This window comes from Neoarius graeffei, chromosome 20 (assembly GCF_027579695.1).
Source record: "Neoarius graeffei isolate fNeoGra1 chromosome 20, fNeoGra1.pri, whole genome shotgun sequence".
Lineage (NCBI taxonomy): Eukaryota > Metazoa > Chordata > Actinopteri > Siluriformes > Ariidae > Neoarius > Neoarius graeffei.
In genome coordinates this window covers 58,924,507-58,951,835 of record NC_083588.1, presented here as the reverse complement: position 1 = coordinate 58,951,835, position 27,329 = coordinate 58,924,507, and the positions used below count along the sequence as shown (strand labels likewise).

The window sequence follows — 27,329 nt, the reverse complement described above, 5'->3', positions numbered from 1 at the left end:
GGACCATGGTGGTGACATCCGGGATCTCTATGGAAGTGGAAGCAACTGTGAGCTTGGGGAGATGGAGACAGTGTTGTATGCAAGACATGGCCACTGGAGAATTTCTCTGTCCTGCTAGGAGATATGTGAATTGTGTTGTTGTAACCATGGGAACCCCAAAATGATGGGTTGTCTCTTGGTTTTAGTGATCATAAATGAAATGGCCTTGTAATGCAGAGCACTGACTTGTGGTAGGAAGGGCTCGGGAGAAGATTGTGATGAACCTCTTCCCAATGGGCCCACCACTGATGGCCCTGATGCTTACAAGTTGTTGGAGCACTTGCGTGGGCACTTGGAGTGCACTGTCTCACTGTCCATGAAGTTTCCTGCAGCTCCAAAATATATCAGGGCAGACAAAACATGGACTGATTCTGAGAGCCTTATCTCCATGTCAAGTTTAAATGATTTGAACAAGCGGGGCATAAATGGACTCACCAGGAGAGGGCTAGCAGTGTTTGGGACTCTCTCATCCAAAGTGGGACCCTTTTGACCTACCCTATGAGAGGGGCAGTGTGACACATGGTGCATGGCTTCCCCACAGTAGAATCCCCTCTTTGTGATTTTGCACACATTTAGATTGAGCCAAACTGGTGCAGAAGATCTCCATAGGCCCCATGATCTCTGTGTCTAGTGGGTGAGATGTGAAGTTGTGCAGTGATGGCTGGTTCCTGAGCAAGTTGTCTAGCCAGATGGACATGTCAATTAGAGAGTCCAAAGAGGCCTGTTCCTCTCAACAGACCAGTTCAGTGATCACATCTGGGTTGAGATCATATTTGGGTCAACTTGATGAAATGCCACTTTGAGAGCCAGCTTGTTCCATCCACTTCCAACTGAAAGCATGCAAAACTCCAGCACACACTCCGCAACTCACCTCTTCCCCTGCTTGACAATGAGCAACCGTTCCCCGACCTCCATTCCTTCAGGACTGTGATCAAATACTCCGTGAAACAGTTTGACAAAGAGTTTTTAGGAGGTAGTTGGCTTGCTGCCCTTCTCCCATACAGCGGTTGCCCAGCTGAGTGCCTTTCCTGTTAACAGATTGATAAACTGGGTGATTTTTGTTGGTCCGTGGTCCCTGAGCTGTGAAAAACAGGGAACATTTTAGTAGGAATCTCTTACACACAAATACTTCTGAAAAAATTTCAGGAGGTGGAATGGGCATGCTAGAACTCTTAACCACCACAGGGCACGCTAGTAGCGCCTGCAAAATAGTGGTGGTAACTGAAGTGATGTGGGCATCCATTTCACCCAGACGTTGCTGTTCTCTCAGGAAACACCCCTGTGCAGATAAGGCAACGTGCCTCCTCTCTTCTGCTACATCCATGGAGATGGTGAAGTAATCTGTCAGGTATGCAGGTGACAGACGGACGTAAAAGCAGTAAAGAGTTTATTGAAGGCAAGCTGACAGACAAGTCCAAACCGTGAAGTTAAGCAGAGTCGATAAACAGGCAATGATCAGGCGAGGCATAAACAGGTGGTCAAACGCAGAGATTGTTATGCAATCATCAAAATACAAACTGAGTCAATAACCAAATAATCAGCACGAACAATAACGGCTTGTTAAAGTCAAGCACAGGAACGCTGAGCATTTGCTTTGAAATCACAAACTGTGAACAGAGTCTTTTCATACTGTGGCTGTGATTTGCGCTGTAATCAGGAACAGATGGTTGTTGTAATCCATGGTGGCCATATTTGAAGGCTGCTGCAAACTCTGGAAAGTGGAGTCTTGAATGAGAGCAGGTGCAGACATGACAATTTGAAAAAACGCTTCATACAAGCGTAGAAACTTTTTGGTGATATTTGAGAGGGGTTTTTTTAATTCACATTTCCCTTCGTCATTTTTTTAGCTCGCAATATAAAATTGCGCATTAAGCAGGTTAATGGAAACGCGGCTAATGAATTGGATTGTTTGATCTTTTAACTGTATTTCTTTCATATATTTATGTACAGTATGTGGATTTGTTGTTTATTATTGTGAGGAGTAAAGACAGGAGGGGATCAATTCAAATCAAATAACCGTGAATGTACAGTGGTCCTTAATATCTGCCTGGTCAGGGTCATGGTGCTTTAAATTAGGATACCAATTTGTTTATGTTAATAACTGTGTGAGCAGGATTACTAAATCAGTTCCGTGCACATCTCCAGTTGAGACCAATTATGAACTGGAGTGATGTTGCTGAGGTTAAGGAACTGTCATAGTCAGAACTCAGATACCGTGTTCACCATGATGCCATTTCTAGATCTGGGGGTCTTTCTAGTGGTTCCAAGGGCAAAGTAATGCCATTTGTAGTAGCAGTAGGGTTTAAGCCACACCTACTTTAGATTTAAACCTGAATAGAGAGATGGCTATTTGCAGTGATATACAGATACAGATAGTGTCAATGTATTACACCCCTTCTACAAAGCATCCAGGCCAAATCCACAAGATTCATGAACAGTTTCTTCACACAGGTCAATAGACTCTGAAACAGATCTCCTGATGGCCATTTCTTTTATCTCATTTCACTCTGCAAAAAAACTATTCAACCCTGTACACTCAGTCACTTCACAAGGAAGACAAATCTGCAAAAAAAATTTAAATCTACATACATGGGTCACTTTATATTGTCATTTTCTGGACCTCATTATGTATGAAGGAAACCCTTTAACTGTAAAATATATTCCACAGACCTCCCCTTGCCCCTTCCCACCCATATAACAATATTTCATCTCTCTTTTAGGACAGTGAGCATGTGCCATCCTTGACCGCCATGCAATTAAGTAGTAAGGCGTCTCATTCCCTCCACTAGCCTGGGGTGGTGCCTTGAGCAAACAATAGCAGCCCCTCGCTCCCCTCGGTCAGGGTTACAACTTAAGACTGGGCTTGGCAGACTGCACAAAGGAAACCACCACCTGGTGGTTCAACGGGCAGGAAAGCAGACCCAGCAAAGCGTTTGTGGAACATGATCAGGGCGCAGTGCAACATGCAGAACACAGTTGGCTGTTCACTGCATCCCGATCTAGCTCCAACCGTCTTGATTCTGTCTTGCCCCTGGACCCAGTTAGGTCGGGATGAGAGTGTGAGGCTGATGGCTCTCACTCTAATCCAAGTCACACACAAGTCATGACTTCAAATTCAAGTGCTGTGGCAATGGGCAAGTGGCGAAGCAGCAGGTGAGGAAATACTGGAAGCTGTAGTCACAAATCTGCACATAGGTGGCCCAGGACATAGGGTCGCTCTTTGCAGGAACGAAGCAGCAGCGGAGTTCGGCAGCCTCCTGGGTGTCTGAACAACGCTGTTTGATTCACTCTGCTCACCTCCATGGAGGAAGGGGCTAGAAAAGTTGCCCCAAACATAGCCTGCTTCACCTCACCCTGGCCAGCACACCGCGACTGGTGGGGATCCCACTCAGTGGTCGAAATACAACAAAAAAATCGTGAAGGTACTCAACATTGGTACGTGGAACACCAACATGTGTCCGTACCTTCAAAGTCCAGATTGGCCTCATTAGTCACCTCCGGACCCACAACTGCCACCCAACAAATGGAAGTCATGGTCATCTTTGATCCCGAAGGACAAACATCATCTCATCTCACCTCATCTCATTATCTCTAGCTGCTTTATCCTGTTCTACAGGGTCGCAGGCAAGCTGGAGCCTATCCCAGCTGACTACGGGCGAAAGGCAGGGTACACCCTGGACAAGTCGCCAGATCATCACAGGGCTGACACATAGACACAGACAACCATTCACACTCACATTCACACCTATGGTCAATTTAGAGTCACCAGTTAACCTAACCTGCATGTCTTTGGACTGTGGGGGAAACCGGAGCACCCGGAGGAAACCCACGCGGACACGGGGAGAACATGCAAACTCCACACAGAAAGGCCCTCACCGGCCACGGGGCTCGAACCCAGACCTTCTTGCTGTGAGGCGACAGTGCTAACCACTACACCACTGTGCCGCCCCACAAACATCATTATCAACAATATTCATCATCACAGCCATGGAGTTTGACTACCTTGGTATCATATTTTCCAGTTTTGATCCCAAGAGATTTATTCAACAAATTTTGCAGCACATCAGCCATAGGAAAATTTGCAGAACTGAAAAAAAGTACTCACAGACCACTGAGTGAAGCTCAAGACAAGTGGGAAGTACATGGTTGCCTTCATTAGATCAAGGTTGATGTCCAACGCAGCCATGTGGAATTTGAATACTGGCATTATGGACGAGCTAGAGGTTGTGGGTACAGCTGCTATGGAAAATAGTATGAGGAGGCTTCGAGCAATGCAACGCACCACCTATAGGTATGTTTGAAGCTGAGAGAGCAGCAGGGAACTGGGTCTATGTCTTCATTATTCCAGTGAAGACATACACAAACTTACTGGCACAACAACAGTCCACGAGTACCAAGAAAGACAACATCTAGAGTGGCTTGGCCATTGTGTCCGAATGGACAACTCAACACTACAAAAACAGACATTGTTCATGGTTCCTAAAGCAAGCAAGGGGAAGAGGCGACAGCTGGACAGATGGACAAGGATCAAAAGAATGACAGAAATGGACAAGGAGCAGCTTCTTAGACTGATTAGGGAACGCTCTGAATTCTAACAATGGATTCCTGGTTGCTACAGGAGGTCAGAGTCTTTGGACTCATGAGGTTAAGATTCAAAGAGTAACGATGATGATGATGACAGTATATGACAAATATAATACCTTGAGTCCTATTTCTATTTTTTGATATTTGCTCATTTCAATCTTAAAATTATTTTTTTATTGAAAGATAAGAAAATTGCAAACTTGAAATGAGAAAAATTTTCTAGAAATAGGCTTAATAGTCATACTGTATGTATATTCATTTTTCAAAAACAACAGCACAAAGAGAAATATAAGTTGAATTTTCTGATATTCATTACATTTTTCTCGATATAATATGATATTTTTGTAGTGTACCACAAAAACAGAACAACTTATGTCACCTAGCTTCCATGTACAGCTACCCTTAGTGAAATTAAGGAAATTTCATCCAAATAACACACAACTATTCATTTTCAATGTGCTTATCTTATACAATCCATGCCACAGTAGATCAATACAGTATAACAAAATGAAACAGAGAAAAAAGTGAGAAGAAAAAAAAAATTTAACTAGATAGATACTGTGGATAAAGTCACAATGATTTGCGCTTGCTCTTACAAACCGGGATGTCTGGTCACCGTACCCTATAGATCCAGAATGGTAAGAGATCGAGAATGATGCTTAGTGAGGAAAAAAGCCTGTTTTTCATGGATCATTCCGGTTCGGTGATCCAGATCAGCACCAAAAGTCATAGCAATGTAATTCAACCCAGAGATATTCTTCATGTGAAATTTGGTGATGATTAGTTGAAAACTTGGGGCATCCTAAAAAACATAATAATAATAATAATAATAATAATAATAATAATAATAAAATAGAAAGATCCTGAGTGAGAGTAACAATTTGCGCTACCGCTACTAGCACAAATTAAAAAAAATTAAACAACATAATGAATAGAAATAATTTCAGAATTATTTCAGAAAATAAATAAAATTAAGGATATTTGTGAGAAATAAATATATTTATTTTTTTTCGCAGTCCAGTTTCCATCAAATCATGCAGTCTGATTGGCTCGTGAGCAGTCCGGAATCCTACGATCCGGACCCCAGTTACGGACCTTTGGCGACTTGTTCGTTCACAACAACAATAAAAACATAGTAGCAATGTTTTGTCAGCATTTATTTTCGCATTTCTCAGTATAATAGCATTAATTTTACAGCATGGATAGTGATAATGACAGTGTTCACAGCGAAAGCGAGTTTTACTACCCTGATGAAGACGAAAACATTTTAGAAGAAAGCCGAAAACGAGCTTGTAGCAGGTTTGTTCTAAATATGGTTTCCCTTTCGGGTGTTCTCATTTTCTGTTAGAATTTGGTAAAGAAAAAAATAAATATATTATTTACCAGCTTAAGGTTGGTCCGTATCGTGAAATACCGTGACCTCGGCCTTGAAAATACTGACCGAGGCCTCGGTCAGTATTTTCAAGATCTTGGTCATGGTATTTCACGATACGGACCTCCCAGCTGGTAAATAATATATATACATACATAAAAAGCTTGCTATGCTCCAGGGTCCCTGGTTCAGTCCTGATGTTACTCTCTGCATGTTCTCCTCCTGCATATTCAGATTTCCTCCCAAAAACATATCAGTGGGTTGATCAGCTGCTCTAAATTGCTCTCAGGTGAATGAGCGTGATCGACTAGCATCCCATCCAGCCCATCTCATGCCCAGTGTCCCTGAGATCCACCACGACCCTGGTCATGATAAAGTGCTGTTTTTGAAGATGAATGAACGACAGCCACAAGCAAATAAATTTGCATCATTTGGACAGCAACGTTAGTTTAATCATGCATCACTCTTGCACATTGATAGTTGTATTTTCCTGACAGTCATCCGTTCCAATAAATTCTGCTCCTCTCATGGGAACATTTCTGAAAGTGCCAGGACACACCACTGCTCCTAGGACGTGATATACGTTTTTTCTTATATTGCCACTCCCCTACCCATCACTCACACTCACCCCCACCCACCCACACACACATACACACACTTCAAAATCAGACTGCTATCATGATGTCAGTCCTAAATTACAGCCATTTCATTTCCACCATGCAGTCCAACCCATTTAAAAAATATCTGCAGCCGCCTTTGAGCGTTTCTGTGCATGCAAAGTTTGATTCCTCTGCATTACACGTCACGCAAACGCACGAGCCTGTCCAGGTGATGCCGCGCGCTCAGCGGAAACGCTATTAACGCAATTATTCGGATTTATATAAAAACACGGATCTTTATTTGTATTTTATATGTGGACAGTAAAGACTGAGGGAGCCGGGGTGTTTATGGTTAAGAGCGGTGTGGAATGCAGAGGTGCGCCGTGTCCTTCCCGGTGCAGGATGGTCTCAGGCGCTCGCGGAAAGTTGCGTGCAGGCGCGAGGAAGCACCGCAATGCAGAAAAGAGCCCCGCGCGCGCCCCACCGCAGGACAGCTCTCTCTCTCTCTCTCTCTCTCTCTCTCTACTTTTCATCTCGCGAGCCCTTTAGATCCTTACATCACAAACCAAGTCTAAAATAAATCAAACCAAAAATATCAAAAACCAAATTCACATTTCAGCTCTTAAATCTTTCTCTACCGGTACTAGATCTCCCCGAGCGGCGCGCGCTGAATCTTCCCGGTGATCTTGCGGCACTTACGTGATGAAGAGCGATGCAGCGCGATTAGGAGCAAAAGGCCAGGAGGAAGGAGGAAGCGCGCGTTTCTGAGCTCCATCATCTTGCTCTCCCGCTGCACTGGGCTCGAATCCCCCCGACTCGCCCCGCTGATCAGATCATCAGTGTCGCCACCTCCGGCCGGTGGAGCGGGCGGGCTCGCGCGCTCTGGCTGCTTCCTCGGGAAGTTTAGCTCGCGCTGCTCCAGGCGCTCTGCCGGCCGGCCGCCGCGTGCACGCTGCTGATGCTGCGACTTGGCGGGAGCGCGCACACAATTACACTGTAACACAAGCGCTGGAAGTTGGAGGGAAAAGAGCAGAGCAAAGAAACACTGAATTACACTTACACTACTGACTATTACAGACTATTACTGTCTCAGAATATCTGTCTGCCTGTACTGAATGAACTATTACTGTCTTAAAATATCTATCTATCTATCTATCTATCTATCTATCTATCTATCTATCTATCTATCTATCTATCTATCCTGAATCAACTATTGCTGTCTTAAAATAGTTACATTTCTATCTATCTTAGCTAGCTGGCTATTTGCCTGCCTGCATGTCTGTCTGTCTGTCTGTCTGTACTGAATCAATTATTACTTAGATTAGATAAAACTTAATTACTCTCTTAAAATATCTATCTATCTATCTATCTATCTATCTATCTATCTATCTATCTATCTATCTATCTATCTATCTATCTATCTGCCTGCCTGCCTGCCTGTCTGTCTGTCTGTACTGAATCAATTATTACTTAGATTAGATTAGATAAAACTTAATTACTGTCTTAAAATATCTATCTATCTATCTATCTATCTATCTATCTATCTATCTATCTATCTATCTATCTATATTTGTCTACCTGCATGCCTGTCTGTCTGTACTGAATCAATTATTACTTAGATTAGATACAACTTAATTACTGTCTTAAAATATCTATCTATCTATCTATCTATCTATCTATCTATCTATCTATCTATCTATCTATCTATCTATCTGTCTATCTGTCTGTCCTTAATCAAGTATTACTGTCTTAAAATATCTATCTATCTATCTATCTATCTATCTATCTATCTATCTATCTATCTATCTATCTATCTACACTACCATTCAAAAGTTTGGGGTCACTTTGAAATGTCCTTATTTTTGAAAGAAAAGCACTGTTCTTTTCAATGAAGATGACTTTAAACTAATCAGAAATCCACTCTATACATTGCTAATGTGGTAAATGACTATTCTAGCTGCAAATGTCTGGTTTTTGGTGCAATATCTCCATAGGTGTATAGAGGCCCATTTCCAGCAACTCTCACTCCAGTGTTCTAATGGTACAATGTGTTTGCTCATTGCCTCAGAAGGCTAATGGATGATTAGAAAACCCTTGTACAATCATGTTAGCACAGCTGAAAACAGTTGAGCTCTTTAGAGAAGCTATAAAACTGACCTTCCTTTGAGCAGATTGAGTTTCTGGAGCATCGCATTTGTGGGGTCGATTAAATGCTCAAAATGGCCAGAAAAATGTCTCGACTATATTTTCTATTCATTTTACAACTTATGGTGGTAAATAAAAGTGTTACTTTTCATGGAAAACACAAAATTGTCTGGGTGACCCCAAACTTTTGAACGGTAGTGTATCTGCTGTCTGTCTGTACTGAAGGAATTATGACTGTCATAAAATATCTATCAATCTATCTGTCTGTCTGTCTGTGCTGAATGAAATATTACTGTCTTAAAATGTCTGTCTGTCTGTACTGAATCAAGTATTACTGTCTTAAAATGTCTGTCTGTCTGTCTGTCTGTCTGTCTGCCTGCCTGCCTGTCTGTACTGAATCAAGTATTACTGTCTTAAAATGTCTGTCTGTCTGTCTGTCTGTCTGTCTGTCTGCCTGCCTGTCTGTACTGAATCAAGTATTACTGTCTTAAAATGTCTGTCTGTCTGCCTGCCTGTCTGTACTGAATCAAGTATTACTGTCTTAAAATGTCTGTCTGTCTGTCTGTCTGTCTATACTAAATGAATATTTACTGGGTTAAAATATCTAGCTAGCTAGCTAGCTAGCTAGTGATAGCGGCCCAATGAAGCCACTGCCCAAACAGTGCATCGCTCCGCCACTCCCGTGATGCTGAAAAGACAGCGATGCTACAGCACCTCTGTTTTGGACTGCCAAAAGCAGCACAGCCACAGGGCGGAGCCCGAGGATTGCACACAGCTGGAGCGGCTGGAGTGGCTTAAGCAGTGCTTCAACCTACCTTCCTCAAGGAGCTAGGAGAATAAAATGAGGCACCACCACAAATAAAGGTTAGTTGAGTGTTTTCAGACTGATTCTTGCCTTTTTGATCATGAACACGACACCCCTGACTACTCTCCACATGGACCCTCTCCTACATCGTCTCCTGAAAACCAGCAGCAACAGATGACACAGGAACTCACCAAGGTCCTCCAAATTGCCACCCAGGAGTGGCTGCAGCAACAAACCAGAGCTTTCCCCCTCCCTGCCTGCCTTCTAGATCCCTGTGAAGAGGCTCTTTGTCTGCTCCTCAAGCTGACTCCAGCCAACAACATCAATGCTTGCCTCTACACCTTCGAACAAACTGAAATACAAGAAGGCTGGCCTGATGAGGAGTGGACCCAGACTCTGGTCCCCTTACTCACCAGGGAGGCCCAGCTGGCCTAATATGGTCTTACTATGGCCTCAATAGAAGATTACCCGCTCCTGGAAAAGCAAATCCTGGGGCACTGTGGGTTCTCCGCCTGCCAGGCTGTGGCTGAATTTCAACGCTGGATGTTTTGGTCTCATGTCAACCCCCATAGCCAAATGGACGCTTTGCTGAGAACCACCAAATGCTGGGTGCAGCCCAAACAACACTCAGCTACTCAGGTCACAGAGCAGGTCACCATGGAGAGCTTCCTCTGCATGGATAGCATTGCCATCCACAGAGTGAATGGCCATGAGAATGAGAGCGCCCAAAACACCTGCCGAGCTGGCTGGGGCCCTGAAGTGTGCCCTTGCCACGCTGGACATCAGCAAAAGGGAAACTACAAAGCCTCTTCAGGCTCACACCAGGCCCCTGCACATCCCTTCCTGGGCCAACACCAAGCCCTGAAGATGTCCTTCCTGACTGTCTCACCCTCCATCACCCCTCAACGAGGATATGCCTGAACTTGCATCACTCACGTCAGGCTAGAAACCATGGTTCACAGGCTCCATCATCCACTCACCCACAAGCCATCATCTTCCAAGCACCCCTGTGCAGCTAGAAGGATGGCCAGTGCAAGCTCGCTTCAACTCCAGCAGCACCATCATGCTGGTTCAACCCTGCACAACCACTCACCATACTGTCACAGCAGTACTGACCTCCCACTGTCCAACCTACTGACTAGAACTGATTATATTGATGTTATTATTCGTAGTAATACTAGTAGTAGGAACTGATTTTCCTGTAACAGCATGTCAGAATGTGTTTCATTATTCATGCATGATTTTACAGTAAATAGTCCATTGGGGCAGAGAGAAAAGTGACTGAAAAGTGTTGCAGTTTGTCCAGGACTATGTTATATAAACAGCTTTGGCTTTAGGAAGTGGGTTAATAGGACAGACACAGAGCATGGCATGGGCTCAGATGAGACTGGGCACCAGCTCGGGATTTGTGCTGCGTTTTAATCAGTTCGGATTGAAACTTTTTCATAAACCGCTACTCTCCCACTCCTGCATTTCCATCAAAGAGACAGAGAGGTGGGATTTATGGGATTTATCTTCTTCCTGAAACACACTCTTGCTTCAAAAAACACTGAATGCAATCACATGATTTATGGGATTAATCTCATGCACCAGTTTGGTATTAAAGGCAAAAAAATAATTTCCCCTGTGTGTGTGTGTGTGTGTGTGTGTGAAGATAAGGGAAGTTATATTTAAAAAAGAGTATTTTTAAAAGCAATGACAATGACACACACACACACACACACATCTTACTCTCCTTCTGAGGACCTTCCATTGACATAATTCTTCTCATCTCATCTCATTATCTGTAGCCGCTTTATCCTGTTCTACAGGGTCGCAGGCAAGCTGGAGCCTATCCCAGCTGACTACGGGCGAAAGGCGGGGTACACCCTGGACAAGTCGCCAGGTCATCACAGGGCTGACACATAGACACAGACAACCATTCACACTCACATTCACACCTACGCTCAATTTAGAGTCACCAGTTAACCTAACCTGCATGTCTTTGGACTGTGGGGGAAACCGGAGCACCCGGAGGAAACCCACGCGGACACGGGGAGAACATGCAAACTCCTCACAGAAAGGCCCTCGCCGGCCACGGGGCTCGAACCCGGACCTTCTTGCTGTGAGGCGACAGCGCTAACCACTACACCACCGTGCCGCCCGACATAATTCTTAATGCAGATAATTAATGTTATGCCTGCACCTAAACCTCATTCTCATCTCATCTCATCTCATTATCTCTAGCTGCTTTATCCTGTTCTACAGGGTCACAGGCAAGCTGGAGCCTATCCCAGCTGACTACGGGCGAAAGGCGGGGTACACCCTGGACAAGTCGCCAGGTCATCACAGGGCTGACACATAGACACAGACAACCATTCACACTCACATTCACACCTACGCTCAATTTAGAGTCACCAGTTAACCTAACCTGCATGTCTTTGGACTGTGGGGGAAACCGGAGCACCCGGAGGAAACCCACGCGGACACGGGGAGAACATGCAAACTCCACACAGAAAGGCCCTCGCCGGCCCCGGGGCTCGAACCCGGACCTTCTTGCTGTGAGGCGACAGCGCTAACCACTACACCACCGTGCCGCCCTGTCTAGTCATGTTGTCATAAAATATATTAACCTCAGAAATGAAACAAACTTTTTTTTGCTCTTTTATTTATTTATTTTTGTTATTAAAACAACAACAACTCTTTCCTTGTGGGGACCATCCAAATGTCCCCACAAGGTCAAAAGTGTCAAACTTTATTGTCCTTATGGGAACATTTGGTTGTCAGTAGTATATGAAAACCAGTGGCAGCTGGTAGTCTTTCAAACAGGGGAGGCTGGTCGGTTACGATATTTCCAGATTTTAAAAGAAAAAACATCAATTTTGCCCATACTCTTGCCTCTGATCTGGCTGATTGTTGGCAGCGTCACAAACTGTGAAATAACAGGTTCTTTTGGCCCATTAGCCTACTGTCCAATATACATGATGGTGGTGTGGGGGGGGGGGTATATTTTAACATTTTATATTTTAAAATTGTGGCATGTTGTTTAAAAATTGACCTCAGCTGTGTTTTTGTTTAAAAATGTTTTCCAAATTGTAGCGGTGTTTAATTCATATCCAGAAAAATATATATTCCAATATAATATACTCAGCATAAACATTTTAAATAGATTCTATATTTTTGGTCCATCCATGACATATTACTAAAGTAGCCTATTTACTGTTGTTGATGTGGGTCACTTGCTGTTAGCCAATTCACTTTCTCGTACCAGGAGAGCTGAAAGGAATGAGTATTATTCCCTACCTTTTTCACCAAGTCAATTTGAGGCGTTGGTCTACCCTGCTCTTTAATTTTAATTTTCTCCTCGAAAGGAAGACTGGCAAATGGCTTTGCCAAAATTAAATCAGCAATGCTTGGCATCCGTGCGCAGCTTTCTTGCTAGCTGACTAGCCCCCTCAAGTTCAAGTTCAGTCACTCAAATAAACGACATTTCTGGAACTAAGATAGCAAACTTTACAACACTATATTTACACTTTATTTACAATGAAAATATATACAAACTAAAAAAGCTGGTAGAAACCGTATGTAATGAATGAAATCGAAATGTAAGCTGCTCTCTTACAATACACCACAGCACTTGCGAATCCGCATGGGACTGAACTGATGTTGCCAGATACTGCTGACGTTATCCAGCCCAAAATATGTTCAAAACCCGCCAAAATCCACTTAAAACCGCCCAATCTGGCAACACTGTACCGCTGCCTGTCTATAGTTGAAACGAGCTGTCAATCAATGAAAATATCCGGCCGCTTTCACCAATCACCAGTCTCCTCGCGGAAACTGCCATGTCCCTCCCATGTGAGGCTGGGAGTCCGTGGGCGGGCATTTTCGCAGTATTTGTCCAATAACCATCTTGCATTTTGAGATTGAAAAGCGCATCGCTCCCAAATGCCGTTGAAGTCCATTGAGGCTGGGAGTCCGTGAGACTCCGTGGGCGGGCGTTTTCGCAGTATTTGTCCAATAATCATCTTGCATTTTGAGATTGACAAGCACATAGCTCCCAATCCACTGAGGCTGCGCTGCATCGCGCTGTCACGAGGGGGAAAAACTCACGCACACATTAGGCGAACTGGGGAAAGTTATAACGGAATGATTTCGCACTGTAGTTGGGTTGAGCACATATATTTCTATGATTCTGGATCTGAAATAGCAATGTTATAAGGTCGGCTATAACATAAGCCTAGCGCAATTCATCCTACACGATGTTCGTCATTTTTAGAGGAGGCTGAGCCTCCCTCGTTGTCTTAGAGCAATCGCCCGTGATGAAAACACACACACACACACACACACACACGTCTTACTCTCCTACTCTCCTTCTGAGGACCTTCCATTAACATAATTATTAATACAGATAATTAATGCTATGCCTGCACCTAAACCTAACCCTAACCTCAGAAATGAAACAAACTATTTTTGCTCTTTTATTTATTTATTTTTGTGATTAAAACTTGTACTCTTTTATTTGCTTGTACTCAGTGCAATATGTATACTGTTCCTGCTTATTCAGGTGACATTGGGCATACCTAACAACCTGTGGGGTTTTTTTCCTCTCTCTCTCTCCCCCCCCCAAAAAAAATCTGTCCCTCTGAGTTACATGTCGGTCCTGGGATCGAGATGCTGACCTCTTCTGCTCCTCGGACCTGCCTGGTCCATCCTGGTGCCCTGTGTCTGGTTGGAGTTTCATCGCATCGCTCCTGTAGAGGACGGCCCCATGTGGACAGTTGGGGGTCACGCCTGGAGGACACTCTGGACTCTTGCAGTGGTGCTTTTGTGGCTGGGGACTGCAGTTGACTTGCTGACTTTGGGACTGCGGTTGTCATGAACGGTTTTGCGCTTGGGTTTCCGTTGGTAGGGGTTGGTAGCATCAACGAAGCTGACTTTGTTAGGACTGTTAATGTTATAGTCATGTTGTCTGTTGTTGCCCAAATGAGGATGGGTTCCCATTTGAGTCTGGTTCCTCTCAAGGTTTCTTCCTCATGTCGTCTGAGGGAGTTTTTCCTTGCCACTGTCGCCACAGGCGTGCTCATTGGGGATAGATTAGGGATAAAATTAGCTCATGTTTTAAGTCGTTCAAATTCTGTAAAGCTGCTTTGCAGCAATGTTTATTGTTAAAAGCGCTATACAAATAAACTTGACTTGACAACAACAACAATAACTCTTTCCTTGTGGGGACCATCCAAATGTCCCCACAAGGTCAAAAGTGTCAAAATTTATTGTCCTTATGGGAACATTTGGTTGTCAGTAGTATATGAAAATATGACAACACACACACACACACACACTTTGTTAAACATAGTTTATAGTCAGTTATCTAAGGCAGGATTGATGCTTGACACTTATTTCTTTGAAGCTCTGCGAGAAATGTAGCTAATGTAAAGAGAGTCTACCTTACTCAAAATCTTTTGAATTAATTCTCAAATTTAAACCATGTCTACGTCTTCAGTGAGGTCACCCCAACTTGTTGATGTGGTTTAGGGCACAGTGTGACTAAATGACTACTAAATGACTAAGGCTGTGTCTGAAATTACTCACTCATTCATCCACTACTCCCTGCTCACTATCTAGGGAATTACTATATAGAGGACTATATAGTGAGCTCATTGGTAAAATGAAAAAACACTTTTGGACACTAGTCCACCACGCTGTTATTTATGTCATTACTGTTGCACAATTAAAACGTGCCAGATCAGTCGGCTTGTGGGTTTTCATTCAAAATAATAAATGCATGCATGTATTTTTGTGATAAATCCATATTATACTGAGCGTATTTCCCACATTAATAAATTAATAAATACAAAGTACTTTGTGTCTGCTGCATCTTTCAGTTCTTTTAACTCAAGGCTGAATACTTTCTTTCTTCTTCACTGCTGCCTTTTATTAAACCAAATTTGAGGCTTTTGATTAACTCCTCGCTCTGCACTCTAACTTTTATTCTTGTATTTTATCTGTCTTATTCTATCTTAGCTTATTTTCTATTCTCTTACTATTTTTAATTGGACTTGAATGTCAGTTTATAATGTGTTTCTTCCTCCGTCCATTCATCCCGACACACTTTTTTTTTCTTTCAGCACAGCCGCAATGCATGATGGGATATATTGCTTGGTTAGTGACCATCGGTTGTACACTACTTTTCACGGTGCATTGTGGGATACTATGAGTCCACTATATAGGGTGTAATAATTCTCGCTATACATTCCGACAGCACTACAAAATAGCAAACTCACTATATAGTCCACTATATAGTGAGTAGGGAGTGATTTCTGACACAGGGTAAATGATCAAAGCTTCACTGTCCCTGTGTCCGAAATCACACTCTACTAGGGCACTATATAGTAAGGACGCTATTTTGTAGTGCTGTCCGAAATGATAGTGAGGATTATTTACACCCTATCTAGTGCACTCAAAGTATCCCACAATGCATCACGAAAAGTAGTGTACAACGATGGTCACTAACCAAACCAATATATCCCATCATGCATTGTGGTCGCGCTGAAAGAAATCAAATTTAAAGCCTCAAATTTGATTTAATAAAAGGCAGCGGCAAAGAAGAAAGTATTCAGCCTTGATTTTAAAAAGACTGAAAGATGCGGGTACTTTGTATTGATTAATGTGTGAAATACGTTCAGTATAATATGGATTTATCACATGCATGTATTTATTGTTTTGAAAACCCACCAGATCTGGCACGTTTTAATTATGCGACAGTAATGTCATAAATACCAGCGTGACAGACTAGTGTCTGAAAGTGTTTCTACATTTGATCAATGAGCTCACTATATAGTCCTCTATATAGTAATTCCCTATACAGGGAGTAGGGAGTAGTGAACAAGTGAGCGATTTCGGACACAGGGTGTGTATCTGAACACTATAATATAATGAGGCGGCCATCTTGGGAACCACAGTTTGGCATCGCAAAGTTCAAAGGTGGATTAAACCAAATATCTGACAGTGATGCGGATGAAAATACATTTCAACTTATTACTTAAATTCATAAATATGGACACTTTGGGTGTAAATATACAGTACTCATCAAAAGTTTGAACACACCTTCTAATTCAAGGCAAGGCAAGGCAAGGCAAGTTTATTTATATAGCACATTTCATACACAATGGCAGTTCAATGTGCTTTACAGAAGTAAAAACAAAAACAGTAAACAATAGAGAAATAAAATTACATAAAAGAATTTTATTTTTATTCTAAAACAATTAATTAAAAGAATTAAAAGAAAATAATAAGAATTAAACAATAGTAGAAATAAAATAATAAAATGAAGTAGAAGTTCAAATAGGAGGAGAAAAAAAGAAACCAGCAGAATAGAATAAAGAATAAAATAGAATAAAATTAAAATTAAAGTAAATTTAAAACATGCAGAGAAAGTAAAGATTATAAAAAATGTAAAGAAGACAATATTAATTATTTAACAGAAAGCATCTGAGAACAGCTTGGTCTTTAACCTCGATTTGAAGCTGCCAACAGCAGGAGCATTTTTAATGTCCTCTGGCAGTTGGTTCCATAGCTGTACTGCATAGTAGCTAAAAGCTGCTTCACCACACTTTGTTTTAACAACTGGTTTTAATAGTAAATTTTTCTGTTTTGATCTGGTAGATCTGACTGGGTTAGGCCGCTGCAACATATCAGAGAGGTAATTGGGCCCTGCACCATTTAGAGATTTGTATACCAGCAGCAATGCTTTAAAGTCAATTCTGTAGCTTACTGGAAGCCAGTGAAGGGACCTTAGAATTGGAGTAATGTGCTCTGTTCTTTTTGTTCGTGTGAGAACCCTAGCCGCTGCATTTTGAACCAGCTGAAGTCGTTTGATGGTCTTTTTTGGCAAGCCTGTGAAAAGGCCATTGCAGTAATCAACCCTACTAGAGATGAAGGCATGTATTAGTTTTTCCAGATCATTTTTTGACATAAGTCCTCTTAGTTTGGAAATGTTTTTTAGGTGATAAAATGCCGTTTTAGTGATTGCTTTCATGTGACTGTCAAAGTTTAGCTCGCTGTCAATGAAAACACCAAGATTTTTATTCATTGTTTTTTCTGCATTTTTATTAATTAAACACACTTCATGTCGTAAAGTAATGATGGATGTCATTTCTCTTTACTTAGTTGAGTGCTTCTTGACATAATATGGATTACTACAGTTGTGGATGGAATAGGGCTATTTACTGTATTGATCTCAAACACATTAAGAAGGCAAGAAACTTGTCCACTAATTAAGTTTTGACGAGGCACACCTGTTAATTGAAAAGTATTCCAGGTGACGACCTCATGAAGCTGGTTAAGATAATGCCAATAGTGTGCAAAGCGTCATCAAGGTAAACACTGGCTAGTTTAAAAAAATCTAAAATATTTTGGGGGTTTTTAACAGTTTGTTTGGTTGCCACATAGCGGCACGGTGGTGTAGTGGTTAGCATTGTCGCCTCACAATAAGAAGGTCCAGGTTCGAGCCCAGTGGCTGACGAGGGCCTTTCTGTGCGGAGTTTGCATGTTCTCACCGTGTCTGTGTGGGTTTCCTCCGGGTGCTCCGGTTTCTCCCAAAGACATACAGGTTAGGTTAATTGGTGGCTCTAAACTGACCGTAGGTGTGAATGTGAGTGTGAATGGTTGTCTCTGTATCTCAGCCCTGTGATGATCTGGCGACTTGTCCAGGGTGTACCCCGCCTCTCGCACATAGTCAGCTGGGGTAGGCTCCAGCTTGCCCGCAACCCTACACAGGATAAGCAGTTATGGATAATGGATGGATGGATGTTTACTACATTGTTCCATATGTTATTCCATAGTTTTGATGTCTTCAGTATTGTTCTACAATGTAGAAAATAGAAAATACAGAAAAACTGATGAATGAGTAGAGTAGGCGTGTCCACACTTTTGACTCGTACTGGATAGAAAATAGGATGTAAATATGGAATTTGGAAACTCCCGTTAATGATTAGCCTTGAAACATATCTTGGTTTTCACTTTCAAGTCCTATTTACACCTCAGCAAAACACATCCAGTTGCTCCAATCTATTTCTTTACAAGCAATAACGGTAAAAAAAAAATAAAAATAAAAAATACGCAGCCTTGTTTGGCCGTGTTTGAATTCCTGAGATAAAATCTCTCATCCAGAAAGCAGTGAAGCGCCTATCTCTAAAGTCCCTACATTCAAAAATAGTCATGCTTTGCTGGCTTCAAAAGAGCAATATCTCTTGCTGATAAACGGGCTTATGCTTGCCTCACTTTAAGATCTCATCTCATTATCTCTAGCCGCTTTATCGTTCTACAGGGTCGCAGGCAAGCTGGAGCCTATCCCAGCTGACTACGGGCGAAAGGCGGGGTACACCCTGGACAAGTCGCCAGGTCATCACAGGGCTGACACATAGACACAGACAACCATTCACACTCACATTCACACCTACGGTCAATTTAGAGTCACCAGTTAGCCTAACCTGCATGTCTTTGGACTGTGGGGGAAACCGGAGCACCCGGAGGAAACCCACGCGGACACGGGGAGAACATGCAAACTCCACACAGAAAGGCCCTCGCCAGCCCCGGGGCTCGAACCCAGGACCTTCTTGCTGTGAGGCGACAGCGCTAACCACTACACCACCGTGCCGCCTCACTTTAAGATTGCGTTCATAAATTACATTTGCAGCATGATGAAATAACATGAAGGGAAAAAAGTAAGAAGAAAACTAGAATCTCTAGGAGCATGTTAGTGCATGGAGAATTTAACACAAGTTTTTTTTTTTTTTTAATATGGGAGAACATGCAGAAATTGAACGATTAAATGAAAGTGTGTGGACCTGAGTTGCAAAAAGACACCTCCGGTTCAATGTTTAGGTTTGAAATCCCTTGAAATTTTCCGATGGTTAACACACATGCAGCACACTTGATGTGACAATTAACACTGATTTGCTCACTAATTGATGTAATCATATTTTATTGGCTACCAGCTGCTGTGATGAGAAACAGGATTAACCAGTCAGGATCGTGCATTTTATCTTTTCTGTTTGAAAGCTATTAGTCAGCTAGCGACACTCTGAGCTTAAAGATACGGATGTAGCACGGGCAATTGCTCTAAGCCCATGTTTACATTAGACCGTATCAGCGGATCATCAGATTAACGTTTTTAAAACGATTAGTGTGCACACAGCAACACCAATACACGATTTGCGTGCACACAGCAACGCCAATACACGGATACGCTCGGCTCCGCAGGCATCCTGCGCTCCAAATCACTCCGCCCTGAACAGCGAGTGCCCTCTGGAGGGTGCGCACTCCGGCCTTGCGTAGCTCACAGAGCATGCGAGTGAAGTGTACAAGCTGTAATTCGGGACTGAGCCGCTATGTGTGTGATCCCAGCGCATATCACTTACCACTTGCAAGTGGAAGGATGGCAAGCCTAAAGACAATCATAACTACACAATGGGCAGTATTTGCATCAGTATTTGGAGTATTTTCATACTTTTATACTCTTTAATGAAAGGTGATACAAGGCGGAAGTCCGCGCCGTTTTTCAGCAGTCGCATCACATGACCAACGCCAGCGAATCAGGAAGGTGGATGTCACAGTGACGCTGTCCAATGACAACGCCAGCTAGAGCTCAGCACAGCGTATCCGCGTATCCACGTATTCTCAATGTTTACACAGCACTGGACCAGACACGATCTGGATTGAATACGTGGACCCTGGTGGATTCCCGTTTCCCGGCGTTTCCAGGCGTTTTAATGTAAACGGACAGTGCATCCGCGAAGAAAACGAGACAGATACGGTCTAATGTAAACTTGGCCTAAGACAGCGAGGGAGGCTCAGCCTCCTCTAAAAATGACGAACATCGTGTAGGATGAATTGCGCTAGGCTTATGTTATAGCCGACCTTAAAACATTGCTATTTCAGATCCAGAATCATAGAAATATATGTGCTCAACCCAACTACAGTGCGAAATCATTCCGTTATATCTTTCCCCAGTTCGCCTAATGTGTGCGTGAGTTTTTCCCCCTCGTGACAGCGCGATGCAGCCCAGCCTCAGTGGACTTCAATGGCATTTGGGAGCTATGCGCATAGGCGGTCTTTCCATTGGGCAAAGTCGGGCAATTGCCCTGAGCCTCGTCCAATCAGGGGCCTTGTCGTCGCGTTACGGTATTCCTGTTTTCCTGCATGTTATACATCATCATTTACTATGTAATAATTCATTGTGATTATACATATTTTCCACTCGACATGAACCACATTGCTATGAAAATAAAAAAAGCAATAAAGCATGATTCACGTGTAATCCTACAGCTAGATTCACAAGCAAAACCACCAGTATGTGACGTGATGTCACGCACAGCTATCCGGCTTCGCTCTTTCTCAGAGCCGTAGTGTCTGAAGTAACCTAGGCAACGACGCGAGCGGACTGAATACATGCACCAGCACCATCTAGCTCTAGCTGCAGAGCCCTCGTAAAATGTTTTGTTAAAGTCAAATCAGAATGAAACGATTTCTAAGTGGCAGTGAGAAAAGGAAGAGGAAAAAGGATAGCGAACAGTTTGTTGAAAAGCTACCGAAATTAACAACCTTCTTCCACACAAGATAACGGCTGCAGTTAAAGGCTTCCCTGATTGCATTTCCTCTCCAACAGACATGCTTAACTATATATTCAGAGAAAACCTGCTGGATTGTTACCCAAATCTAAGTATTGCAGTTCGAGTACTCCTCACACTTCCTGTCACAGTGGCTTCTGGAGAAAGGAGTTTTTCTGCCTTGAAATTAATCAAGACATATCTCAGGTCCACCATGTGTCAGGAGAGACTGTCAGATCTGGCGGTAATATCCATTGAGCAAGCCGTGAGAAGGAAACTGGACATGGAAGATGTCATCAATGCATTTGCCAATGCTAAAGCAAGAAAAATCAAGTTTTAAGCACACAGTAAGTAAAATTATAATAATTAATAACTAATAATTTCATTTATTTAAATCTTACACTGTATATTAATCCACGTTTGGGTTTTCTCTCTCCCTGTCTTTCTGTGCAGGTCTCATCCACTGTAGCCACCACCACCCATGAGACTGATAGATGGGCACACCGACAGCAGCGCACATAGACAGACAGGCAGACACACACACACACACACACACACACACTCTCCTCTACTGACACACACAGCTTATATTCAGATATTCAGTGATCTTTATTGGGTTTTTTTCAATCATTTCCATGTGTTCACAATAAATATTGTTCGTCAGTACTTATGATTCATCATCTCATTATTATTACAGATGTATGGGTTGGGGTTGAGGGGGGCCTCCAAATTGTCCTTTGCCCAGAGCCTCAGATTTCCTAAAACCGCCCCTGGCTATGTGCTTTTCAATATCAAAATGCAAGACAATTATTGGACAAATACTGCGAAAACGCCCGCCCACAGACTCCCACGGACTCCCAGCCTCACAGTGGGAGGGACATGGCAAAGCTTTCCACGAGGAGACTGGTGATTGGTGAAAGCGGCCGGATATTTTCTTTGATTGACAGCTCGTTTCAAATATAAACATGCAGCGGTGAATCTCAGTTCAGTCCCATGCGGATTCGCAAGTGCTGTGGTGTATTGTAAGAGATCAGCTTACATTTCGATTTCATTCATTACATACGGTTTCTACCAGCTTTTTTAGTTTGTATATATTTTCATTGTAAATAAAGTGTAAATATAGTGTTGTAAAGTTTGCTATCTTAGTTCCAGAAATTTCGTTTATTTGAGTGACTGAACTTGAACTTGAGGGGGCTAGTCAGCTAGCAAGAAAGCTGCGCACGGATGCCAAGCATTGCTGATTTAATTTTGGTGAAGCCATTTGCCAGTCTTCCTTTTGAGGAAAAAATTAAAATTAAAGAGCAGGGTAGACCAATGCCTCAAATTGACTTGGTGAAAAAGGTAGGGAATAATACTCGTTCCTTTCAGCTCTCCTGGTACGAGAAAGTGAATTGGCTAACAGCAAGTTCAGTGACGAGGAAAATGTATTGTTGGCCATGCCTCTTGATTAAACCCGGATCCGTGATTTGGTCAAACGTGGGCTTTGATGGCCTGCACAATTTCACAAGGGCATATAGAATCTATTTAAAATGTTTATGCTGAGTATATTATATTGGAATATATATTTCTCTGGATATGAATTAAACACAACTACAATTTGGAAAGCATTTTTAAACAAAAACACAGCCGAGAACATTTCACACTACAGACCTGGATTAAAAGTGAAGGGTTATCAAAATTGTCAATAAAACATTCTCAGTCAAAATAAGTAAAATATAGGGAAAGTGTCATTGAATGAAATGTGTGGCACCCAGCTCTATGTTTGGCTCCCCAAGGTCAGTGCTTGTGCCTATTCCAGAACACTCTGCTGTTACTGCTGAGGTTCCTGACAAAGAGCTGCTTTCAATAATGATCAATTTTTAAACAACATGCCACAATTTTAAAATATAAAATGTTAAAATATCCCCCCCCCCCCAACACCACCATCATGTATATCGGACAGTAGGCTAATGGGCCAAAAGAACCTGTTATTTCACAGTTTGTGACCCTGCCAACAATCAGCCAGATCAGAGGCAAGAGTATGGGCAAAATTGATGTGTTTTTTCTTTTAAAATCTGGAAATATCGTAACCGACCAGCCTCCCCTGTTTGAAAGACTACCAGCCGCCACTGGGATGTAGATACAGAGAGGTTTGTGCAGGAGGACAAAAAAAGAATCTGGTTTTCTCAGGGAAGATGTCATTTTCCTTATTACTTGCATCATTTTTATAATTTTCAGCCAAAGGTATCTTATTTCCTATGTCTACTAACATTATTAATATGACAACACTGACTAAAGTTAGTGTGGCTTACATACATAAACTGCAAAATCTGAATACTATCATTGTCACGGAACAGACAGGAGAGGAGATCAAGTGCGCTCAAACCACAGTTTATTAATAATAGGGGAAAAGGGTGTTGGGAGAATGTGTGTGAAGTCCAAAGGCAGGAGAACTGAGAGGCAGGGATGGCTGGTGGTGACATCTGAGGTCTCCCATCCAAGTACTGACTGGGCCCGACCCTGCTTAGCAGCTGAGATCTGATGGGATCTGGCATACTCAGAGAGCTGTGGCTGTAGGTAGACAGATCTTGGGTTTCAGGCAGTCTCCAAGTGAGCAGTCCCTCAGCAGGCAGGAGTTAGAGAGCAAACTGGAACACAGAGTCAACGGGACAGAAGGCAGATCAGGTTACCGGGGCTGGAGAGCAGACAGAGTCAAACGGAACAGAAGGCAGGTCAGGGTACCGGGGCTGGAGAGCAGACAGAGTCGAACAGAACAATTTCAGGAGTCAGAGTAGTAGAAACACAAAGCAGGTTATCAGGCTGAGAGTTGCAGACGATCTGACACTGAGGCTAGGGAGAACTGCAGCTTAAATACACCCAGGGGGAAGCAGGTGATCGGCAACAGCCAATGACAGTCACTGAAAGTTAATAAGAGGAAGTGAGTGCGGGTGTGGCCGGTAATGCTGAGTGGAGATGTTACCTGAAGAGAGAAGCCCACAGGTAGGACCATGACAGATCACTGCTTCTACTGTTTTCTAGGATCCACCTGAATGCATGACTGTCACACGTTTAAGTTTAATTGCATGTTTAGATCACATCTTTTTAAAAAACCCACCTTAATTTCATCAGTTAAACGAAGGGTAGGTCATTTTGGAGAAACCAGAAAGAGTAGGCTAGATTTTGAAAGTATACAACTGAAAAATCCCAACCCCTACCTTCAACCCTCCCTCCAAAGCCACTCCTCAAAAATACATGAACCCGCACTGCCTGACTACTGCTAGAGGATGAGTCCATGAGAGACAGAGAGAGAGAGCACGTGTGAGCACTGGTGGGAGGAGTGTTACACATCATTATCATATCCAACTATCTCATGTTTCATTTAAGAAAAGACTAACATTAGCATAATGAATGTAAGCAATAAACACGGCTATTCTTGGGTTTCACGTGACGTCACATCCGCCTCATTAATTATTCAAAACTTTAGCTGGTGGTCTACCAAAGCTCAGTTGCCAAAGCGTTTGTATGGAGAAGGTTCATTGCCCGCATGAAAAATACCTTACGCTTGCGTTGTTTTAGGTTGTTTGAATAAATCAAACTGTGAAACTGATAAAAGTTAAGAAGAAGAAGAAGAAACCTTTATTTGTCACATGCACACTTCAAGCACAGTGAAATTCATCCTCTGCATTTAACCCATCTGAAGCAGTGAACACACACACACTCAGAGCAGTGGGCAGCCACACTAGAGCGCCCGTGGAGCAGTCAGGGGTCAGGTACCTTGCTCAAGGGCACCTCAGCCCAAGGCCGCCCCACGTCAACCTAACTGCATGTCTTTGGATTGTGGGGGAAACCGGAGCACCCGGAGGAAACCCACACAGACACGGGGAGAACATGCAAACTCCACACAGAAAGGCCCTCACTGGTCGCTGGGCTCGAACCCGGAACCTTCTTGCTGTGAGGCGACCGTGCCGTGCTAACCACTACACCACCGTGCCACCAAAAGTTTCTTCAGGATTCCCCGTGAACTAATAAAAACAGGTGAACGAACACAGGATTTCACAAAAAGACGTCGAGAAAGGTGGCTTTTGAATCTCTCACTGAAATTGAAGGGAGCTGAGTCAAAGCATGCTCGAGTTTGCAGTGATCACTTGCTGAAAGGTTTGTATTTCCCTCTCAGCTCTGTCCTTAGTGTTTTCCAAGTACTTTTCTTGCTATGTGTCATTATTTTACAGTACTTTTTTTAGTCACGAAACGCTAAAGTCCCCAGCTGTTTCTTTGTTTACTCCTCACTCGATGGCTGCCATATTGAAAACAACGCATGTCTCGTTTTCTTTAACAGGGTGTCCTAGCGGTCTTTTCAATGAATCTTTCAGCAAGTGCACACGATCAAAACAACCACGAATAATAAAGTCCATATGCATGAAGGTCGGGACAAAATTCTTCCCCAGCCGTACAGTTACGATGCGCCGTGATCACTTCTCCGTCTTGTTTAACTAAGATCCAGGTCTTTAAAGGGGTTTCTGATAATCTTTGTGAATGATTTATCTGAGAGATAAGAGCCAACACAAGTGAGAATCAAGCCAACTGTTGTTTGTTTACACTTCAACTTGCAGCGCTTCGTTGTAAAGACATGGACGAAAAGCTTAAAAAAACATACTTACACAGGCAAAAACAATACAGGATTCATTCGGCAGTGACTTGATCCCGAGGTCCTTTACCCAGCCACATACAAAAAAGTCGTAAGCCTCCATACTCTTTCATCTGTTTTGTGGTGTAGAAGGACGTCTGCAACACCAGATAGTTCGAGATGTCGGGGAACTCGACTGAAGGGTAGTTTTGGAGATCGTATGACAAATCCTTCTTTCCCAGACTGTAGGGGTCGATTCCATTGCACATAGCGATCTTCTGAATATATCTAAAGCGAGCAGCGGCTTCTAGATTATGAGCGTACGCTGATAAGTTATAGCTAGTTGTTTGCACTACGGCAGCCGTTTTGGTTTGTTAGACCACCTGCAGTTTTACCGGAAGTGAAATTGCTAAGAAAAGTCACGTGACTGAAACCCAAGAATTGTTTGTTCTCACAATTGTTGACTAGTTCACTAGCTTAAGCAATATGTCTATGATATGTCTGCCTTGCCTTGTGGAAGACTCCAGTCACACGCAAGGTGCACAGGTAGACAAGCAGGTAGGCCAACGAAATGGTTTGAATAAAATGATTGGACGGGATTTTTATTGTCAGAGCATTTTATTTATTCAGTGGTGTCAGGACATAAAGAGAATTTGAAGAAACATAACAAAAAAAGCTTCTAAAAAAAGACTACCCTAACTTTAAAAGTATTTAATTTGCACTAGCAGCGCTGGCACAAATTGTTACTCTCACTCAGGATCTTTTGACTTTTATGATTATTATGTTTTTCTAGGATGCTATTTCTCCCTTAGTTTTCAACCAATCATCACCAAATTTCATATGAAAAATACCTCTGGGCTGAATTACGTTCCTATGACTTTTGTGCTGATCAGGATCACTGATCTTTTTTTGTTTTGTTTTGTTTTGTTTTTAAATTTTGTTCAGGGCGGCAGGACACAACTTTTCCTTAACCTTCAATTGACAAAGGTCAGCTAGCACAAATTACTGTGACTTTAGTCCCAGTCTCTACCTACAACCCCGATTCCAAAAAAGTTGGGACAAAGTACAAATTGTAAATAAAAACAGAATGCAATAATTTACAAATCTCAAAAACTGATATTGTATTCACAATAGAACATAGACAACATATCAAATGTTGAAAGTGAGACATTTTGAAATTTCATGCAAAATATTGGCTCATTTGAAATTTCATGACAGCAACATATCTCAAAAAAGTTGGGACAGGGGCAATAAGAGGCTGGAAAAGTTAAAGGTACAAAAAAGGAACAGCTGGAGGACCAAATTGCAACTCATTAGGTCAATTGGCAATAGGTCATTAACATGACTGGGTATAAAAAGAGCATCTTGGAGTGGCAGCGGCTCTCAGAAGTAAAGATGGGAAGAGGATCACCAATCCCCCTAATTCTGCGCCGACAAATAGTGGAGCAATATCAGAAAGGAGTTCGACAGTGTAAAATCGCAAAGAGTTTGAACATATCATCATCTACAGTGCATAATATCATCAAAAGATTCAGAGAATCTGGAAGAATCTCCGTGCGTAAGGGTCAAGGCCGGAAAACCATACTGGGTGCCC

At 42.6% G+C, this 27,329-nt stretch overlaps 1 protein-coding gene across 1 annotated transcript in view; it reads right to left on the bottom strand.

Moving 5' to 3' along the window:
- Nucleotides 1–10,102, bottom strand: part of cntnap1 (contactin associated protein 1) — a 67,441-nt gene extending 57,339 nt beyond the window's left edge. The window contains exons 1-2 of the mRNA XM_060902431.1: nt 10,013–10,102; nt 7,294–7,561 (exon numbers count right to left, since the gene is read on the bottom strand). Of these exons, the coding sequence (XP_060758414.1) occupies nt 7,294–7,561; nt 10,013–10,102 (358 nt within the window). The remainder of the gene's footprint in view (nt 1–7,293; nt 7,562–10,012) is intronic.
- Between the last annotated feature and the right edge of the window lie 17,227 nt (nt 10,103–27,329).